Here is a 20,719-nt window from a genome sequence, read left to right as displayed (position 1 = left end):
TAAAAGATGACAGGCTGGGATCTGTCAGAGCGTCCGGCAGGAACGCTGTCACTTTATTTAACCACAGGGAGAAAGACTGAATAGTACAATAACGTCCCAATGATCCGTCAGTGTGACATCTTAGTTTAACAATGACATGCATTGCCTTTTTTTTAAAAACTTTTTAGCTTTCTTCACCTAAATGATGATGAGAGAAAACAACATTGATGACTTCAAACCACTGATTCGGGTTTAGTCCCTTTTTTTTTGATAAAGTAAACATTTAAAAACTCAGATTTCTTCTCTGATATGTTATACGATGGCATCGCCTTAAAGCAACACCATGTAACTTTTTAGTTTTACCTTAAAATAGCTGCTTCAAAATGACGTTCCACCTCCTCGCCAATAGGTAACTTGAGTGGGCAGGTATGATCTCTTGTGAGATTTGTGACTGAGAGTCGCAGCTTAAATTACCAGAATCTGACCCTGACATTTTAAGAATAATTCCGAACTGTAGATCCATTAAAAAGACTTAGAATTAATTAAAAACCAACATTTATCTCCAATATTCAGCAAGGATTTTTTTTTTAAATATCAAGTAATCTAAATAGAGTTTGGTGTATTTGTGTATTTGTTACGCATCATGGGTAATATCCACCATTAACTGGACTTCGCACTTACATGAAAACCACTTACTCACTCCCAACATAAGTTATCACCACATATGGCTGTAGAGGGCGCTGTTGCTCAGTCAAAAGTTACTTAGCGTTGCTTTAATCTCAACGGAAGCTTGCGTCAGATGTCCTGCCGCTGATGTCCGGTGACCATTTTCAAGTAAAAGAGAAACAAAAAAAAACATGGAGCACAGATATAAAACAAATCAAGTCATGAACTCTCACAGACACGTTATCTGGGGGGAAAGAAAACTCTCGTTAAATGTACCGTAGGCAACCAAAGGCAATAACCACACAATAAGTTTCATGGCGATCCAGGCTGTGCGCTGCGTTTATCATAGATTACATGGGGAGGAAAAACAGCTTCTGCTCAGTTTAGCTCCATCTCACCTCAGATATAAAATCTACCATGTTGTCTTTCATTCTTACCTGATAAATTGCTGCGTTAACATATACTGTATGTATGATATATATGCGTAATGTCATATAACATGATATATATGGGTGAAATCAAAAAAAGATTTTGCTAGTTTTGTCTAATATCAGCAATGTTAGAGTAGTTCTATAGATATTTATTAGTAATTCATTAATGTAACATAAGTGTAGTTTTAGTATGGTGGTTATTTGCAATTACAGTGCATAAAATACCCTGGTCCAATTATTGATCATGCCACCAAAACCAGTTTTAAGTTTTTCTTTACACCCAGAATTAATTTTTTTATTAATACTGATTAATTCATCTTATTGTACAGACTTTTTTTCTTTTTTGTCTTTTTTACAATAATTATTTTTGCTTTATAGTTCCTCAAAAACTATAGATATTTGTTCAAACTCGGTGAAAAGATGGAGCAACTGAGCAAAAGCACTGGCTGCTGTTGACTAGATATGCAGAGAGGATTTTCTTCTATTATTCAAAAACAGGAAAAAACATGGGCACGCGTCGTTTTTTTTCTCTCTCTCCTTTTCCTTTCCTCCTCTTCCCCCCTTTGTCCTGTGCGGGGTGAAGAATCATGTAAACTTACAAAACCTTTTGCACGGAAATGGAAAACCAAACAAAATATGGATCGGTGAAGCTGCTTAAGATGCACGGACTGAAACATTGTTTGGAGTATTAGCGTCCAAACGTGGCAGGAAAACAAGGGAAGCAGGATGTTGGCTGTTCAATAACTGACACCAGAGTACAGTACATATATAATGTGGGTAATTAATCTCCCTTTCTAACCTTCGCCGTCTCTCTCACACAGTATTTAACACGGCTTTCAAAAGCAATGGAGCAATCGTGGATCAAAGTGTCCTTAACCACTGGTTGTGAAGTTGCATTACGGACACTGATCAACGCCTTCATTCGCTGATTGCATTCCTGCTGCGTCGCTCGGCTCCCCCGCCACCAGAGAACCGGAGAGAGAAAGAGAAGGGGAGTTTAAGCAATCTGTGATTAAGGCAGTCTCATTAATATTGCAGAGAGGTTTTTGGCCCCTGTTTTGGAGACAGACCGCCACAACAGTCTTGAGTTCCCAGCTCTTACTAACGGCTGCTTCCCATCCCCACAGATTACAGAGCAGACGGGCGGATATGAATAGAAATGGCGAAAAAAGAAAATCGGAGCATGATGCCACAACGTTCGTTCCGTGGAGGAAAAAATATCCCATCGAGCAGTAATCCTCTTTGGAAGAAAAGGTCATATTTGGTTTGTGTATCAGTCCTCCACACAATAAATAATCTTTTTACGGGGACCCTAAATAAAAAATAAAAAAAAAGCACAGCTCAGGGCGATTTAATTAAGAAATGGTAAAGTAGAAGCCGATATCTAATTTGTCCACTGAAGTTGGTGCTAGGGGCTTTTTAAGCGACGTGCAGAAACGAGGATAGACAAAGGTCCCACTTACAGGAGCTTTACTCTGTCTCACTTAATTGAGTTCATTCCAAGATACAGAAAAAAGCAGATACATACATATTAGCTGGACATAGGGGATGTGGCTCCCTCACTGTGTTCAGTTGAGTTCTGCTAATCGTTTTGCCTCCTTGCAGCCTGCAGGTTTTTTTTCCATACAAGCAATTTTTAAAATCTGCCAACATGGCAATCCTCACGTACTGCACCCTTTACAGTGCCTCCAATTACAGTACTTAGGGCTTTGAGCAATAACTTGACCTTTATCAGAGCTTCACATCCCTCCCTATGCAACAGTCGGATCCTCAGACCCACTCCTGCATGGAGCGCTTGCAGTACAGTATGTGGCGCTGCGTGCTCTTCCTCCTGAACTGGAAAACGGTGTAGAGGAGGACCATCATGCACAGCGCCAGGACGCAGGGGATGGCGATGGCCACTGCTTTCTCCGTGCCCCCCACGCTGTCCAGTTTGATGACGACGTCCACGTCGCCGCTGTCGTAGTGGCGCTCTTCTGCCGCCGGGGGGCTCCAGTCCCAGTCGGGCTCTGCGGGGAGGCCGTCGCAGCCCATGAAGTCCCTCAGAATGGACCTTGGGTAGGTGGGCTCCACGCGAAGCATCTGGTTGTTGAACTTCCAATACTCCTTCCCCTTGTAAAAGTAGGTGTACCCTGGAGAGAGGGATTATGGGACATGTTTACTTATACACATCTCACAAACAAAGACAGGAATTGTTTGTTGATGTTTTAACCTCTGATGACTGATATGAACAAAGATGTTTTTATTGTCTTAAACATTTAATCTGGAAAAACCATAAAAATCAACCGGGCAATTAAAATAGCAATTGTCAACTTCAAATTTTCCGAGTTAGCCTACATCTTCAAAGCCACATTCGAATTCAACTCGAAACAGCATCATTTATATCACGTTTTCAGTCTAAATGTCCGCTGTTGTCCTCCAACTAGTTACTGCTGAAGTTCTTTTTGGGTGAACTATCTATATATAGTTTCACATGCCAAACACGACCTCTGAACTATAAGTATTTGGCAAAGAGCTTTACAAAAGATTGATCTTTTGTAAGTCACGTAATGATATTATCACAATCTCCAGTCTCACTAACTAGTTTTTAAATAAGTCCAGTGCGCACATATACCGTTGGCTTTGTCGACAAAAGCCCCCTGTGGAGAGTCAGGGATGCCCTTCCAGATGGTGATGGGTTTGGGATAACCTAGGTCCATGGTCCTCATATCCTCATTGTACCTCCAGTATCTACAATAGGAGAGACAGGGACAACGCAGCTGTCAAAACAGAGGTTCACATGTTTAACGACCCCTATCAGACAGTCAAACATTGGTGCCCTCAAAAATAGAGCCTGGCCGATGTGGAGTTTTGAGGGGACGATGCCGATACCAGTGCTAGGGTGTAAAAAAATACTAAAATGTTGTTATCAAACCCTTATAAGAAATGTGATTTTATACTTTTTACAATATTTTTAATATGAATGTGATGCAGCAGGAAATTAATATTAAAGCTGCATATCTTCATATTATAGGAGGCAAAATGTCACACTTCGTCTCACACACATACATCTTTGCATAAAACGTCATTTCTTTATGTGAGACAAAAATCCCCTTATTCCACAAAGAGAAATCATTGTGTCCCGCTGGTCGTGATGTGCAGCAGCAGGTTGAGGGATGACAGTATCATGACCTGGCATTTTGTCAGCTTTACCCACAGGGTCCCCTGACCTCTCTGGATATGATTCATCATGACAGCTGAACAAACACGTGAGTCACACTGGCACTCCGTCAAACTTCAGGACTCAAAGACAAACAACAGATTCTCTGATGTGGCTGTTTTGGAACGACTTCGCTTCCAACTGCAGGTGAATGACTGCAACCATGAATAATTCAATACATTCACACACATTCATACAAATACTTGACAGAAAAGGACTTAAAACTCTGAAGTAACATAATCTTCATTACCACTGATGGTCCAACACTGGGTCATAATGAGTTGAATGCTAATAAGCGGAATTTATCTGTTGTAAAAGGAGAAGTATGATGCCTTTTCAGTTTTGAGACCATACTACACACACACACACACACACACACACACACACACACACACACACACACACACACACACACACACACACACAGCTATTAAGAAGGTCTGCAAAGTTAAAAAGTCCAAATAAAACACCTGAAACATCTCGTCAGTAGTCTTTGATGTCATGTGATATCATGGCGTTGTCCCGTTAGCAATTTTACGGAGTGGTCAATCGGGGAAAATGCTTTTTGGGCCGCATGGGAATTTTTCGCTGCAATATCAGGAGATGCCACTGTAAAAAAAAAAGTGCTGCAAGGCTAAGCAGCGGTCTGGCTGTAAGTTCTTATAATACATCCATGGACACTTCCTGCACGCACTTGAAGCGTTTGACCAATCACAACAGCAGGGGCAAGCCAGCCAGCCAATCAGAGTAGACTGGGCTTCATCGCCGGAGGCCTTAAAGAGACGGGAGCTAAAACCAAGCCTTTCAGACAGAGGCTGAAAGGAGGAGCAGCAGCAGTGGATATTGAAATATCACAGTCATGCAGAATCTTGACGCCCCATATTAGCATAATGCTACCTAGTGGCTTCTCTGGAACGCCTCCTACAAAAGCCAGGTAACACGAAAGCGGAAGCCTTCAATGGACAGGAGCTAAACCCCAATGTTGAGAAGAGGAGCTGCAGCAATGGAGAGTGAGGAAGTGATGTTTTCTGAACATTGGAGCATGTAAAGTAATAATCCAAATTAAAATGATGAGCCTGAATATGAATATAATATGTCTCCTTTAAAGAGGTAATCATTGGTTTCAAAGCAACTTGTTTTACGGATCTGCGAGGACGCCAAATTATCCACGCGGAAATTAAAGACGTACACACGTCTAATTATTTTGCATTTCATGGGTAACAGCCCACGAATCACGAAATTGTCCACTACAAACATTGCATCAGTAAACAGGGAAAGAAGGGGAAGGCACCGACAAATATACAATATTATCATATTTACCAAACCAGATTAAAATGTGCAGTGAAATGTCATTTTCTAACCCACATTCAGTTTACTGTGATAAACAAAAGACTCGAATGGTGCTCAAAGTGCTGATTACAGCTCTGCCCCAGTGCTTCACTTCATGACAGCACTAATAATCATTCCACACAGACCTGTCTCCTTTGAAGAAGTAGGTTTTGGCGACGTCCTCCCACCAGACAGCTGTCTCGATGCTCTGAGTGGGCATGCCGCTCCCGAACAGCGAGATGTCCTGAGGGTACGAAGGCTGGAGAGTTGTGTCCTTGAAGACCCAGAAACGGTTTCCTAAAATACACACAGGCAGCGTCAGGAGTCTCTGGGACAAAGACATTATCATAAAGATGACCTCAAAAATGTTTTTTTTTTGCAAATGCACTGCCGGCTCCCAGCTCAGTCCAACCTTCTGTGTGGGTTTTTTTTGTTTATATTCACATGATTTCAAAGGTCAGATGTATCACCGTGTTTACAAAATACCTTTGCAGCAGGAAATCTATGCCGTGTTATCTATAATACAATAAACAGCCGGATGATGCTCTGAAGGCATCTCCGCCGAGACTTGTTGTTTTTCATTGAAGCTATTGTTGCCTTTAATTCAGTTTGATCACAAGTGCCTGAGGCAGAGTGAGGAGAGCTGCTGTGGTGGTGTCCTCCCAGTAAGTAGCTAGACACACACACACACACGTGCACATGCACATGCACGCGCACATGCACGCACAACACACAGTAAAGTCCCCCTGAGTGAATAAATAAAGCATGAGGCACTCTGATCCCACTGGGTGACAGATGTCATGTTAATCTGCCTGATGGACGGATGTCTGTACCAGACGTGTACCCGCTCTGTTATCGTAGGGAAGGAAAAAACAACCTCACAGTCACACAGTCTTTATATCGCTTTGTGAGAAAATATTACTATACGATTAAAGAGCTCACACTTTCTAATGTATTAATATTGGGGATACACAATAAAGGATTCTATTTTTTTGGGGTGATTTGGCAGTTAGTATTCTTTGTCATTAAGGATAAGGGGTGAAAGGGTAAAAGTACTTTTTCAATTTTATTTGTAAATTTAATCTGGGAAGATGTTTATATTCAGTGTTTCGTACCAAAATGCATTGTGAGTCGGTTAAATGTGTTAAATGCATTTCATTCCACATATTACAGCTGTGTTTACTTGTTAAAGACTTGTTTGTACTTTCTTGGTGCATTGCTGTGTTTCTTGGTGCTGGCTATGGAACAACGGGATGCTGTAAAACCATTAGCACTACTCGTGGTTAAAAACTCAACATGCAAATAATTTATCTTCTTTTTATTACCTTTAAAAAATACGAATTTCCCTTCACTATTTTCATAGACGGCATCAATTTTGGGAGGCAAGCCTTTCCAGAAGGAGTTGATCTGCATGGGGTAACCAGGGACCACCGAGTTATCGCGAACCCTCCAGAACCATTGGTCCTATTCAAAAAAGGATAAGGAATCATCATCATCATTATCATCATCATCAGCAGCATCATCATCGTCTTATTCTGATAATCTCCTCTTACCTTGAACACAAAAAGCTCCTGTCGCAGGATGGCCAGGGTGTTGAAGCCTCCATCGCAGATGTTGGGTTTGGAGTTGGGGTTGGAGGGCTTGGCCCCTTGTGGAGGGCGGTGGGGTCTGGTGTGGCGGTCATGCTTGCGGGGGTCCGAGGGAGGGTGGAAGCGAGGCGGCGGGGCCGTGGGTGGGGGCCTGGTGGGCTGCGGTGCTCTGTCTGGTGGACCTAAAGAGACAACAACGTAACATGTTTCATCCTCCTTCCATTAACTTCGTTGTGTCAGTTCCCGTGGAGATATTAAACCAGTTTACAGTTTTAAATAATGAACATTGTATTAATTTTATTCACTCGCTGTGCTTTTATTTTAATTAATGTGTGAAGTATTAGTATTGGTGTTTGCAGTGTGATAATAAACTTGTAACTTGGGCTCGAAACTTATTTATCACAGATGACTCTTCTGAGCTCTGTTAGCTGACTCATCGTGTTTGGAGAATGAGTATTGGCTGGCCTATTTAACAGATGACAAACGCTTCTTCAATTCAGCCTAATGTCACTGACGCAGTAGCATTTGTAATTGTGATTAAGTTGCTTCAAGGCTTCGGAATATTGGAGCAAGATAATACAGATCCACATAATGTCTGATGTACAGACTAAAGACAGATAGTATAAAGTATAGAGTGGACAGTTACCATAGATCTTCTGGATGCCCTGCAGGTCATCTTGAGGTAGTTTGAAGTTCTCTGTGTCCATGTACTGGTAGAAAGGAGCCATGATAGCGGTGGGGTCGTTGGAGTGCTCCAGTCCGAGGGCGTGGCCCAGCTCGTGAACCGCAACCAGGAACAGGTCGTTACCTGGAGAGTGGAAGAGGACAAACATGAACAAACATGAGGCGAAGGAGAAGACTATATGTATGATGGAAACAGACGCCTGAATCCCACAATAAGGTACAGAAAATTGCACATTTCTCCAAATTTTTTTTACATTTTCCTGTGGTGCCTCATACTCCATTGAGCTCATGGCTCAATGTGCTGCAGGAATCAGAGCAAGACATGTTAATATAAAACACATGTGGGAACATATGCAGGAAATCAACCTTCTCCCAGGTCTCAAGTGATCACTTGATTAGGCTATGATCCGAAATAAATCAGCAACAATTTCATAATCATTTAGCCATCAAGCAGAACATTGCAAACATGTTCGTACACATGAGAATTAATATCTGTTCTCTGGTTTAAGTCATTGTAAACTGAATAGCTAGTGGTTTGGGACTGTACTTCTTTATTTACTTTATGTGATGCCATCTTTTCAAAGTAAAACCATTAAATATGATGCTGTCATGTAACTGGTTGATTAATCAACAAAGAAAGAAACCATTTCTTGCAGCCCTGTGGTCAGGAGATAATCTGCATTGAGCTGATATGGTGCACTGTAGTATAAGTAAAGATTAGTGAAGGTATTGCCGAGCGTGAGTACTTTTTTTCTCTTTTGCTTTATAAGAGAAGATAAGCCACAGGAGCTGCAGCTCACAGAGATCAGAGGGACAAACCCTCACGTTGCCGCCCACGGCAAACAAACACACAACCATATGACCACATACGTACAGAACACGTACAAATGTTAACCCAGCACAAGCACACACACACAGTGGGTATAGTTCATCTCACATTCAAACACACACACAAATGAAAAAGAGAAAAATGTCATGGGCAGTGTCTGTGGTCAGCACTCAGCTCACAGTGTCAGCCTGATTTAGAGAGAAGTACAGCATTTACATACAGCTTCTGACTGAAGCTGTCCCGAGGAGATTGTTGCCCTTTAAAACATGATATCCACTCCCGCCAGCGGTGCTGCGCCGACCAACCACCGACCATCAGCCAGCAGCCGAAAGGTTGCACCTCCCCCTCCCCCATGTATCTGACACGACCAGCATCTTTCACCTCGCCCAAAGTGTCCCGTAAGGACTCCCAGGAGAGAGGCCGGAGCTGCCATTAGCACACATGTCAACATGCAACATTTACAGTTGCACTGCTGTGAAAGTCCATTAAAGGTTGCACCGCCACATAGACGGAGGCAGGAGCTCTTCAGAATCAGCCCCAGCTCTCCACATGGATAAGCATGGGACACTGTGCAAGGAATTTAACTTGTGAGTCTGAGGCAAATGACACAGGAGTGTGAGGAGAGAGGAGAGAGGAAGGGGAGCTGATGGGTGGTCAGCATGGTTACCCACAGCAAACTCTCATGGGAGAATAGAATGTAAGTGTATGGCACACACACACACACACACACACACACACACACACACACACACACACACACACACACACACACACACACACACACACACACACACACACACAAGCACACACACACAGACACACTGTACAATCGGCAATAAGATGTTCTGTTCTATAGATTCTACACTATGGCTACACATCGTATGGCTTATTTCTTCAAAAATTGGCTGCAGTGACGATGATTTTCCTGTGAGCTACATGACACATAACATAACATACAGCCGGATTGTATGTTATGTATCCATAATAACATAATACAATATAACACATAATGCAGGTAACACCACTGACGTAATATCACTATGCATATAATTCATAATAATCTAATCTGACCTACTCTACCCTAATATACCTTCATTTAATACATTCATCTTAACACCACATAATTAAATGACATTATACGAGACATAACAGGATCCATAATAAGCTAACCTAATTAAACATATGACACCAATGATAACGTAATATAACACAACATGACATAAACCAACATAACCCCTTATATAATAACATTACATTACATTAGACAACAGTAAACAACATAGCACAATATAATATAACACAGCATAAAATAACACAATAAAACAATATAGCATAACAGAAAACACAGTATAACATAACAGAACACAACACAATATAACATAATATAACACAAGATAGGGTGAATTCTGGTCATCCGGGACATCTAAGCTTCAGTCTGTTTATTTCCTGTTCCAACTAAATCTAGTCAACAGGACTTTTACTATAGGTTAGCATGGATATCATGTGACTGACATCACATGACCTCAGGGGGGTAATGTCAATGGGATTGCACGACAAGGTCAGTGACAGGATTCTGACCAGATTAATGTTAAAGGATACAAATCCGTCATAAATAAGACAATGTTTTTTCAGACATTTCTTAGTTGTCCCACTTTATCAAACCTGATTGATAAAGTGGGACAGCATGCGTTGGGTAATCTGGGTCAGACATTTAAATTCTCTAAATGGGGGAAATATGGATTTTGGGACTTCCTGAGGTAAAAACTAAAAAGAGACCTTTGATAGAATGTTTTAAATGAATTTGATAGTTTCTGTGTTTAGGCTATATGAATAATATAAAAAAATGTCCGTTCATTTTCCTGGTCGTTTTTTCAAAATGCCTTTTAAAAATGGGTAATATTGAACTTGACGTGCATAAACCATGTCTCCTCTGAGTATGATATTTCCATTCTTTCTTCTGGTGTGGATAGATAAGGATTAATCAAAGGCACAACATGTTGATCAAATGTATAAAACAGTTATCGCAATAAGACACAAAATCAAAATTGCTAAAAATTTCCCAGATTACCTGAATTCAACCGAAAGAAAACAACATACCGTAATAACACATATAACAGAAAACAGCATAATATAACAAAACACAACATGCCGCAACATAACATTACACAACACAACAGTAAACAACATAATATGACATAACACAACATAAAAGGACACAACAAAACATTTCTAGTTCCTGTATCTTCTTTGTTGAATGACGGTGTTTATCTGCTCGATTCATGCAGGCCTCTTTTGAAGCGCAGCACTGAGCTACATCAAATTCACCAAAAACAGAATGGCCACAATCATGTGCCAGCAACCAGTGTCTTAAAATAGCCGGGCTTTCTATCCTGTCATCTGAAGAGCTTATTATACAGAGAGAGAGAAAAAACATTGAAATCCTGACAGATGGGCTGATGCGTCTTTACAGAACATCAAAGACATCTCTGCATTTTTGAGTTTTTTTGCTGAAACACGCTCCTACACTGCACCGTGACACCCTCCTCGTCCCTTTGCCCTCCTGCCCGGCCATCTGTTGGTTTTTATTACATGGTTAACATCAGTCCATGTCTTGGTTTCTCGATGACGGATCAGATTTTCTGTTTCTTTATTCTTTCCGCACTCTGTCCAAACCCCGGACTGTTTTAGTTCACTGTCAACATTCAGCATTTAATTATTTTTCTTCTTCCTCGTCTTTTTCCTAATCTTTATCTCCTCCTTTACATCTGTGGTTTCCGTCCCTGTTTCCTCGCTCTTTGTCACTTACTTTACACCACCACCATGTTCTCTCTCTCCCGATTCAGGGTTGAAACCAAAGCCTGTATACAACGAGGTCTGCACCCGTTTCTTCCACTTACCATCATGGTTGGGGTTCCCCAGGGTCCAGGGCTCGTCTGAGTCAAAGTGTGTGTCCCCTCCGATGCCTGGGCCGGGGAAATAGGCGTGTGCGAGGAATCCCCCCTCCCCATCGAAGGGCGAGCTGTCACCGTGAAAACCCGAAGCGAAGATGATGGTGATGTCCACGTCACGCCTGCCAGCCTCCAGGGCACTGTATGGAACGGCCTCAAAGCGTAAGGGAGTCACACCCTGCCACACGTCAAACGCCCGCCGTATGGCATCGTGAGTCTCCCGGGCGCCCACCTTTGGCGTGACATTTTTTATGCTGCAGAAAGAAAAAACTGTTAAAAACACTCAAAAATAAAAACGCCTTGCAAGCTGTAGTTTACATAATGTCCTGTAAATGGTGCGGAACATTCAAGTGAGGAGGAAGTAAAATACATACTGCGTCCACCGTGCACTTTGAGATCCCATTAATTTCAAGTGAACATTTTCTAAAATGAGGAGAACAAGTTGCACTTGACACAACTATTTCAAGCCCGGCAGCTTCCGCTGAACTTTCTAACACGGCAGTCGTTATCAGTCGCTGGCAGGCAGAGAGGAATGGGAAATCTTCTCCCTCCCTCTGCACTCATTTTCATGAATAAAGTGCAGTCAGCAGCAGCCCCGGCTCAGCACTGATTGACATTCCATTAGGAAAGGTGGCTCGTCAATTCAAATTCAGGGAGGAAGGAAGGATTTGAATAAATTGACAGTGTTATCGTCTGTTTCTGCTGTAACCTGTCAATTTGCAGCTGTGCCACAGACCCGTTTATCGGTTCTCCTCAGAACCCATTAAAAGCCGCAGCTTAATCAGGCGAGATAAGAAGAGAGTTTGAATATTTCTGCTGAGATTACGGACAATTTACACTCAGGATTTTCAAGCAATTTCACATTAGTTGGGAGAAAAGCCTTCAATCTTCATGCTGCACAGCTGAAATTGTTTGTTTTGTTCTATGAAAAAAGAAGAATGAATTCAAGGGGCTTGAGAAAAAAGGTTTAATTTTGCCAGCGAGCTATTTATACACCGGAGAATAAACATAGTCACAGCACACATCAGCAGAATTATGTGTTAATCTATGTGTTTCTGGATGTGTGATTGTAACTTTATTTTTGTGTGTGTGTGCCCCCACATATGTGACGTATCTGCGCAGTCTCTATGACAACACAAGGCATGGGATCCCAGGTGTTTAAAGAGGAGAGAGAGGGATACGAGAGAGAGGGATACGAGAGAGAGAGAGAGAGAGAGAGAGAGAGAGAGAGAGAGAGAGAGAGAGAGAGAGAGAGAGAGAGAGAGAGAGAGCCGAGCTGAGAAAATTAACACTGGCACATCTAAACCCAACAATAAGCGCAGCCAAACTCAATGGTTGCCGTGACAACTGCCTCCACTGTCTTCTCACCTGTAGGTGATGTGTGTACGCTGCCACTTCTGTCCAGTCAGCGCATACCGCCGCGACCGCGACCTCGAAGCACTTTTGAATTTGTCCGGAACTCCACAGCGAGGCTTTTGCATCCAACTTAGGGAAGACGGGAAGAGAAGAGAACTGATGTTTGCTGTGTAAAAGTTGGAGGGTAAACATCATCACGAGACAACAGCACTGAGAGATACTGAGTAGTTCTCTGCCTGACAGGTACCAGATAATCACAGGTGTTGTGCAAAATACTGCTAAACTACCAAGTAGCATCTCATTCATTCCACATGAGACTGTCACAAAAACACTCACAAAACACGCACAGTACAGAGGAGAAACGTGAATTCTCACCTCAGCGTGATATCACTGCATCATCATGAAAAATGAGAAAGAGAAGAAGAAGGAGAAGTGTTAGAAACCTTCACCCGAGGTTGTTTCAGGCGAGGTGATGGGGGGTGAAATGAACATCTCTGTTTCTGCTCGTCACTAATTCACTGAAATATTGATGGATATTGCTTCTGCATTTTAGATGAACGAGTGGAGCATTTGCATTAATGTAACATCAGCGGCCTGGTGGAAGTGCATGTGCATCTCAGCTTGTGTTTTGTACATGCACGACCATGGCACGTGTGTGTGTGTGTGTGTGTGTGTGTGTGTGTGTGTGTGTGTGTGTGTGTGTGTGTGTGTGTGTGTGTGTGTGTACTCACTCCTTGGTTTTCTCATCCAGTGTCCCTGTGACATTGAGACCATAGACACGCTGCATGGCAGCGATGGCTGAGTGCAAGGTTTGTGCCGAGCGCAGGACAGACATTCCCGGTTCTGTGCGGGAAAGGTAGCCATACCTCTGTAGCCATCCCTAGTGGAGGGAAGAAGGGAAAGGATTAGGGTCTTTATACTGTGGCTATTTTAAGACTTAAAAAGGATATAAAAGAAAATCTTCACCTTCTTATTATTAGCTGCAGATATGATCTTGAATCTCCATCATTTTGTGTTTTCATAAGCTTTGGTCCCACATGTAACCATTTCAGTAGATTCTAATAACCGTGCTTAGTGCTGGGTGGCAAACACACACCACAGATCTTCCTCCTCCACAGGGGTACCTTGCTCAAGGGCACCACAACCAGTGTAATGAGGACAAAGTATTGTTTGTTACTTTGCCTCCCTTCTCCAATAAGTGGTGAATCCAGGGTGGCTGGCAAGATTCCAGCCACAAACCTGCTTCTTTAACCTCTAGTCCTCTGCCAATCCCAGAATGAAAATCAATATGAGTATATGGCAATGCATAATTCATACTGCAGCTCACAAGAGGCTGTGAGGTGTCAAACCATCGCTACAATACTTTTTCATTATTACAAGAACCGAGACAGAGATTCTCTTTGTAGAAATTGCATGTGAATAGTCTGTTGTTTGCTGGAATCATCTCTCCTGCAGCACTCCAGGTTTAAATTAGATTTGCATTTGAATCCCTCCGAGTGACCTTAGTCAGAGTTTGTGTCTTGCGGCTGCCGGTCAGTGGACATGTGCAGGACTCAGGGCCCTGCCTCCTCGTGCCCTCCAAAGCCAGAGTGCAGCTTGGTGCTGAGGCGAGGGGGTGAGACGGAGTGCCGTCCGTGGGTCACCGCCAGCACTCGATCCCGATGCTGAGGGGCCACAAGGTGCCAGCGCTTCCGCGCAGCTGTGCACATGCCAAGCAGCTGCCTCCCCATCACACTACTATGAGAGATGCTCCAGCTAATCTGACTAGCTGTCTCCTCTGTCCATCCCTCCCCCCTTCTGCCTCTTCCTCTCTTTCTGCTGAGCTAAACGCCTTGTTTACTCCGTCCTTTTTCCCTCTCTATCGTGTGGGTGTGTTTCCTGTTTGTTTGTTCAAAGAGAGAGGTAGATTTCTGCGAGCCGGAAAATTAAATAATGATGCATATGTGTGTGTGTGTGTGTGTCTGTGTGTGTTTGGGATTGTCGGCCTCAGCATTTAATTTCGTCAAACTGGTGGGAGGGGAGCCTGTGAGGGTGGATTCAACTAATAAGGTGCACAAAAACAGAAAATCCTATTATGCAACTTGTCTGTGTCAATGCTTAATCTCCTCCAACACTATGATGCTGCCACAGCATGTCAGACTTGATGCTGGCCTGTCACTAAACTATGTCAAGCCACGGCTGCACAATGTTGTATTATACACACCGAGGGTCTATTTTATCCCAAATGTGCAGCTGGATCTCAGCTCAGCTCCTGCACCGCAGTGTAATAACCTCAGATGAGCATCCTTCTGTTCCATCGCACCCTACATATGAAGAATGCTCGTTATTTTCTCGGTGAGCTCGTCCTGATGGGCTCACCGTGTCTCCATGTTGTGCTTTAGGGCGATTGTGCCCACGGATTAGACGTGGAGAGGCCGTGTGTCTGTGTCTGTGTGTGTGTGTGTGTGTGTGTGTGTGTGTGTTTTTTTCTCGCTCGGGCAGATGATGTGCAGGAGATGGAGCTCGGTCATTTGTGATGGAGCATGGGAGGGAAGGGAAGGCCATTTATCTTACCTCAACGCTGAAGTGATGATCCTCCTCTCCGGACACGGCGCACGAAATCCAAAGCGAGGAAAGCAAGCAGAATGCTGCCGCGTAAAAGCAATCCGATGGTTTTCTTTTACTGGAGGATACTAAGGTCATAATGACCCGTTTTTCCCGAGTGTTTATGAGGAGAAGCCGCCCGTCTGCTCTTGGCTCTTGTGTCAAACGGAAACCATCGGGCGAGCTGTCAAGGCAGATTCAGACGGAATAAAAAGAGAAGCACCGCGCGTTTTGTTTTTCGCTCCAAAGAAATAAATCCCGACGGCGGCGAGGAAATGTTCCGATGTCAAGCAGAGATAACGCGGCACGTTAGACGCGCTGGCCTCGCCATCCTTATTTACATCAGGGGCTACATCCATCCAGCGGCATCAATGGCCATGTACAGTACCCAGTCTGCGCAACATAGAGGCTCCCTCCCGACTCCACCACGCCTGCGCTTTGATTCCTCTCACAGCGCAGCATCCCGAGCGCCGCCGTGCACCGTGCGCGAGAGATGGAGCAGCGTCGTCCTCCAGAGCTGCTGCCTGTGCACGTTTGACTTTTGCTCTGCAAAGCCCGCGGCTCTGTGGAAATGTGAAGCCGCACATGCACGGTCAGATAGAATGACCTGAAATTCCCAGAATAGTAAACAAAGGCCCGATGGGGCCCCAGATAATGGCCGGATGCAGCCTGCAGTCATGTGCTGATGGAGATATGAGATAATATATGAGAAATAAATGATTAGGTGCAATAAATAAATATAACGTGCACAACAATCACAATCAGGAAACATAGGGATGTGGGACACTTCAGGCAATGATGCTGCACTTTTTGCCTTTTTGTGGCCCACTTGTAAAATAACTCGGAAAAATGTGGCCCAAATATCCCAAAACAAATGTGGGCCTATTGTGGCAAACATGCAGTGCTCTATAGGCAAGGTGTAGCCCACCTTTGGCACCTTTGGCTGACATGTGGTTGTCCTATGGCTTACCTGTGGCCCAGCTCTGGCCAACAGGAGCAGAAGGCCCAAGTACCATCATTCTATTCGGTGTGTGTGGGGCGGATTACTGTGTTTTGATGTTGGTCCAAATCTGGGCCCAAACAATTCTGTTTCTGCACAATCACTAATATCATGATGTGGCATTGTCTGTGTCTCCTGATCTTTTGGTTTTAGGTTAATTAGTGATCTGTTTATTTATTCTATATTTTAAGGTGTCCTTGGACGTGTAGAGAGGTGCAGTAAAATAAAATGTATTATTCTTATAATTGCATCGGTGCATAAGAAGGGGATTCATCTAATCATCTATAATATTTCTGTGGCCAACACAGACGGCCTGACACCTTCCCAAGACATTTGGAGCTCTCTCATCTCCTCATAGTCCCAGATTCAGGCTGCTAACAACAACATGCCTGGAGGAAACTAAGCCACAAGATGGCGCTGTTTCACTGAGGAGAAGTGGCCGCCAGCTATTTGCTCGCAAGCCCCTGAGGACACAGCAGATCCACCCCACATGCACTAATGAGCTGAGGAATTGATCCGAGTTGGATTTAGTGTGACAGGCAGAAAGGAGCATATGGAGAGAGGTGAAGGTGACGCTCGGCGCAGCATCCATAACACACCTCCTATTTTAATGTTTACATATGGTCGTGGATTCAGGGCAGAGAGGATTGGGTGATTTGTCCTCCGGCGTGTGTCCTCAGGGTGCAGCTGGGTGAAATACATCAGCAATAGATGGTATAGATAAGCGATAAATAACAAAGGGACATTCTCCATCCATCCTTCCATTTTTAAACCATTTATCCGTTCACTGTGAGGAGGCATAAAGGAAACTGTGTGAGGGGTAGTCTCGGTGAGATTTGACTTGTCCAGTGTGTCCTGGGTCCATCCTGTGGTTCTCTGTCAGTGGACAAGCAGCCATCTCTAATGTCTCCTCCAGGGGCAGTGACTCATGAGTCTGAAGCTTAAATCCAAGGCCCCCTGCAGATAATTCTACATTGTAGCTGATTACATCCATGATTTCATTCAATCAGCCGCTTGTAGGAGAGACATCTGGAATAAATATCATCGGCTAAACTGACAGATTAGTGGTTTTGTAGTTTCTCCTTCTCATCACTGATTTGAATGAGAGCGGGCCCCCCCTTTTAAAGGAAGAGAACAATGGCTCAAGCTTTGGGAATGCAGACTTTCGACCTGGCTGTAGCACAGTCATCACCAAACCACCAGAGGGGAACACTAGTAATCGAAACAACCAAATGACTGCATCGATGAGCCGAAACCTTGCTCTGACAACATCAAGCTGAAGTCTCCTGGTGAGGGATTGAACGTAAGAAAAGGTGCGCACTTAAATCATTGTCCACAGACCAAATAGCTACACCTACTGAACCGACAAAACAGAATCAATAATGTTTCTTTAAAAACCCAGAAACAGTCAAGGAGAGTCAATAGTTACAAATAAAAATAGATCATTTTAAGGCACTTGTACTGGATTTGTGGATTTGATTTTCTACTATTTCATATTTCTACTCCACTACAATCCCGATGCTACCTGGCTGATTTGAACCAAGAACCTTCTTGCAGTGAGGTGACAGTGATATCAACACTGTGCTGCTGTTTTTTATTACATTTGATTAAAATGTTCACTCTTCCATTGATGTTTTCTCTTATTAGTTTATTTTGGCTCTTATAAAGAACTCCCTCCCCTTGATGTGCCCAACATAATTGAACATAGTTGTTATTGAATGAACGGCAGCAACCTTATACCTTGGAAATGTGAACACACAGAAATCACCCACATTACTCATAACTGTGAACAAGGTGTTTTTATGTTTTGAAACAGGATGCGACTGGTTGAGGAGTTGAGACAGGGATTCCTATTCAAACAGGTTCATTCATTTACTTCGAGGTGTTTACTGTGTAACTCATCGGGGCTTCCATGGAGACCACATGCTCCGGCAAGTGAACGTGGATCGGAGCCAAAGACCGAAGGCCTCATCAGGAAACGGCAAAACAGAGAAGTGTGAGACACATGCACACATTTAATCGCTCTCCCAGGGAAGAGAAAACAAAGTGTGCCTGTGAAGAATTACAAAACAACAACCAGCTCCTGCATTCAAATATTTGCCGTTATTATTTCAGTTGAGCTTTAGGAAATTTTCCCTTTCGCGGAGCAGATGGTGAGATACAGTATAATCTCACTGGCTTCTCTAATTAAACCTAATTAATTGGTACTTGACAGTTTGTTCTGAATGCCTGAGGCTTTTCAACTATACCACTGAAAACAGGATTTACAAAGCTATTAATAAAGCTCTCATGGATTCAGTCACATCTAATCTAGGTCTGATATTATATGCCAGCGACATGGCGGCTCTGACAGCCTAAAATAGTGCAGAGATTCACAGGGAGCAGTGGTGGAACAAAACTGAAGTTAAATACAGAATTTAACTGTATTTAAATTGAACAGAATGTTCAAATACACTTTAGAGTTCAACTACTTAAAATAGTTTCAGCTAGAGGCTTCGTTCGAGCTTTAGCCAATACTTATATCTTTATCTTGATTTTGATTCATCGATGTTTAAGTTGTAGCATTATTTTTTCATTATTATTATTATTATGTTTGTAATGTTTTTATATAACATATAAATATAATAGAAATATACTTTATTTCTATTACATGTTTTTGTCAAAAAACATTGAATCCTCATGTTTGAGAAGCTGGTATATTCGGCCTGTTTTCTTAAATAATTACAATATTTTTTAATTACATTTTCCAGTGACTAATCAATTCCTGTAAGTGTTTCAGCTCCACTAAACACCTTCACTGGTGCTGTTTTTGGCAAATTCATTCTCGGGGAAAAACCCAACTGGTGTGATGTCTGTTTGGGTGGAAGCAGCAGATGCTGTGCCTTCCAGTCACCGGTTATCCAATATGATCCCATACCGTTTCCTCTCTGCTATATGGACGCTCCATATGCAGTGCATGACGGGGAGATAATAATGACAGGGCTGATGGTGGGGGTGGGGGTCGGTGCGTGCCGGTGTTGCTCGGTCCATCTGGGCTCTGTCATGCAGATCAGACTTCAGCCCTTCAGGATAACAACTCATCTCCCCTCACGTTCACACAACCTTTACGCCTCACTGAGCCACCTAATAAGACTCCTCGTGCGTCCACTGGTTCATCAAGCGGTCTTAGAAGTTGTGTCTTATATTGCTTGGCTTTACTCGACAGAATGTATACGTCTCAAATATGTGCTGCATTTATGGCAACATACTAATTGGATCCATAATTATTACAGGCAACTGTGGCTCAGGACGTAGAGACAAAAGGTCGGCGGTTCGATCCCAGCCTCCTCCATTCCGTGTGTTGAAGTGTCCTTGGGGAAGACAAGTGAGCATTATATAAATACAGACCATTTACCATCATCTCTGAAGATGAAACGTGTGAGAATGGATGCGTTGTGTATTTTTTTTGCCAGCCAGCAGCTGTCATCTCTCCTCTCGCTCCTTCACACACTTTCTTCCTCCCTCTCTCTCTGCTTCTTTCTTTTCCTTTTCTTATCCCCTCTCTTTTGAATTCCCAGTGGCCCGGCCATTATTCTGTGTTTGTTTAGCGTTTGTGCTTGGCTGACAGACAGCGGCGGTGTAAGGCTCTCTCTGCTAAACGCTCAGAGTCTCAGGACGGCAACGGGTGGTGTTATGAAACCCTGAGGCAACCGGGACATGTCTCTGTTTCACTGTGGAACATTTCATAATGCAGACGTTGGCCAGTGGTGTAGAAATCGGTCGCTGGTGAGAAGCCAGAGCGACTTCTTTCTGTTTCAGCCTTTAATGAGCCTCCATGTGGTTCAGAGTGCGGTAAACTTAGGTTTCAACACATTTCAAACCAACCCCTGAGTGGAATTCAAACACATGACCCTGAGGTGAAGCTGAAATCGGCTTTCCACTGAAATTAAAGCTGCGTCATTTGACCACTCGTGATTCTCTTTATGAGAATTGGACGATTTGAAAGTGGGGAACCTCGCGTCGGAAATAACGTTCTTACTTAATGGGGCTGCATCACTTAACCCCCCTGACGCACTTAAAGGGATAGTACACCCAAAAATAAAAATTAACTCATTATCTACTCCCACTATGCCTTTTGGAGTTTCAT

At 43.2% G+C, this 20,719-nt stretch overlaps 1 protein-coding gene across 2 annotated transcripts; it reads right to left on the bottom strand.

Moving 5' to 3' along the window:
- Nucleotides 1-657: 657 nt before the first annotated feature.
- mmp16b (matrix metallopeptidase 16b (membrane-inserted)) lies at nucleotides 658-16,149 on the bottom strand. 2 transcript variants are annotated; one of them, XM_034612595.1, is made up of 11 exons: nucleotides 15,564-16,146; nucleotides 13,742-13,890; nucleotides 13,386-13,400; nucleotides 13,023-13,139; nucleotides 11,604-11,908; nucleotides 7,840-8,001; nucleotides 7,158-7,375; nucleotides 6,930-7,068; nucleotides 5,751-5,901; nucleotides 3,691-3,806; nucleotides 658-3,208 (listed from the first exon to the last, which is right to left on the bottom strand). In XM_034612595.1, exons 1-11 carry the CDS (start codon nucleotides 15,690-15,692, stop codon nucleotides 2,847-2,849), a joined length of 1,863 nt encoding a protein of 620 aa, XP_034468486.1. In that variant the 5' UTR covers nucleotides 15,693-16,146; the 3' UTR covers nucleotides 658-2,846. The 2 variants fall into 2 exon arrangements, with proteins under 2 accessions (XP_034468486.1, XP_034468487.1); XM_034612596.1 differs by lacking the exon at nucleotides 13,386-13,400 and having other exon boundaries at nucleotides 2,847-3,208; nucleotides 15,564-16,149.
- Between the last annotated feature and the right edge of the window lie 4,570 nt (nucleotides 16,150-20,719).

Source organism: Hippoglossus hippoglossus, chromosome 17, assembly GCF_009819705.1.
Source record: "Hippoglossus hippoglossus isolate fHipHip1 chromosome 17, fHipHip1.pri, whole genome shotgun sequence".
NCBI lineage: Eukaryota > Metazoa > Chordata > Actinopteri > Pleuronectiformes > Pleuronectidae > Hippoglossus > Hippoglossus hippoglossus.
This window is presented reverse-complemented; position numbering and strand designations above follow the sequence as displayed.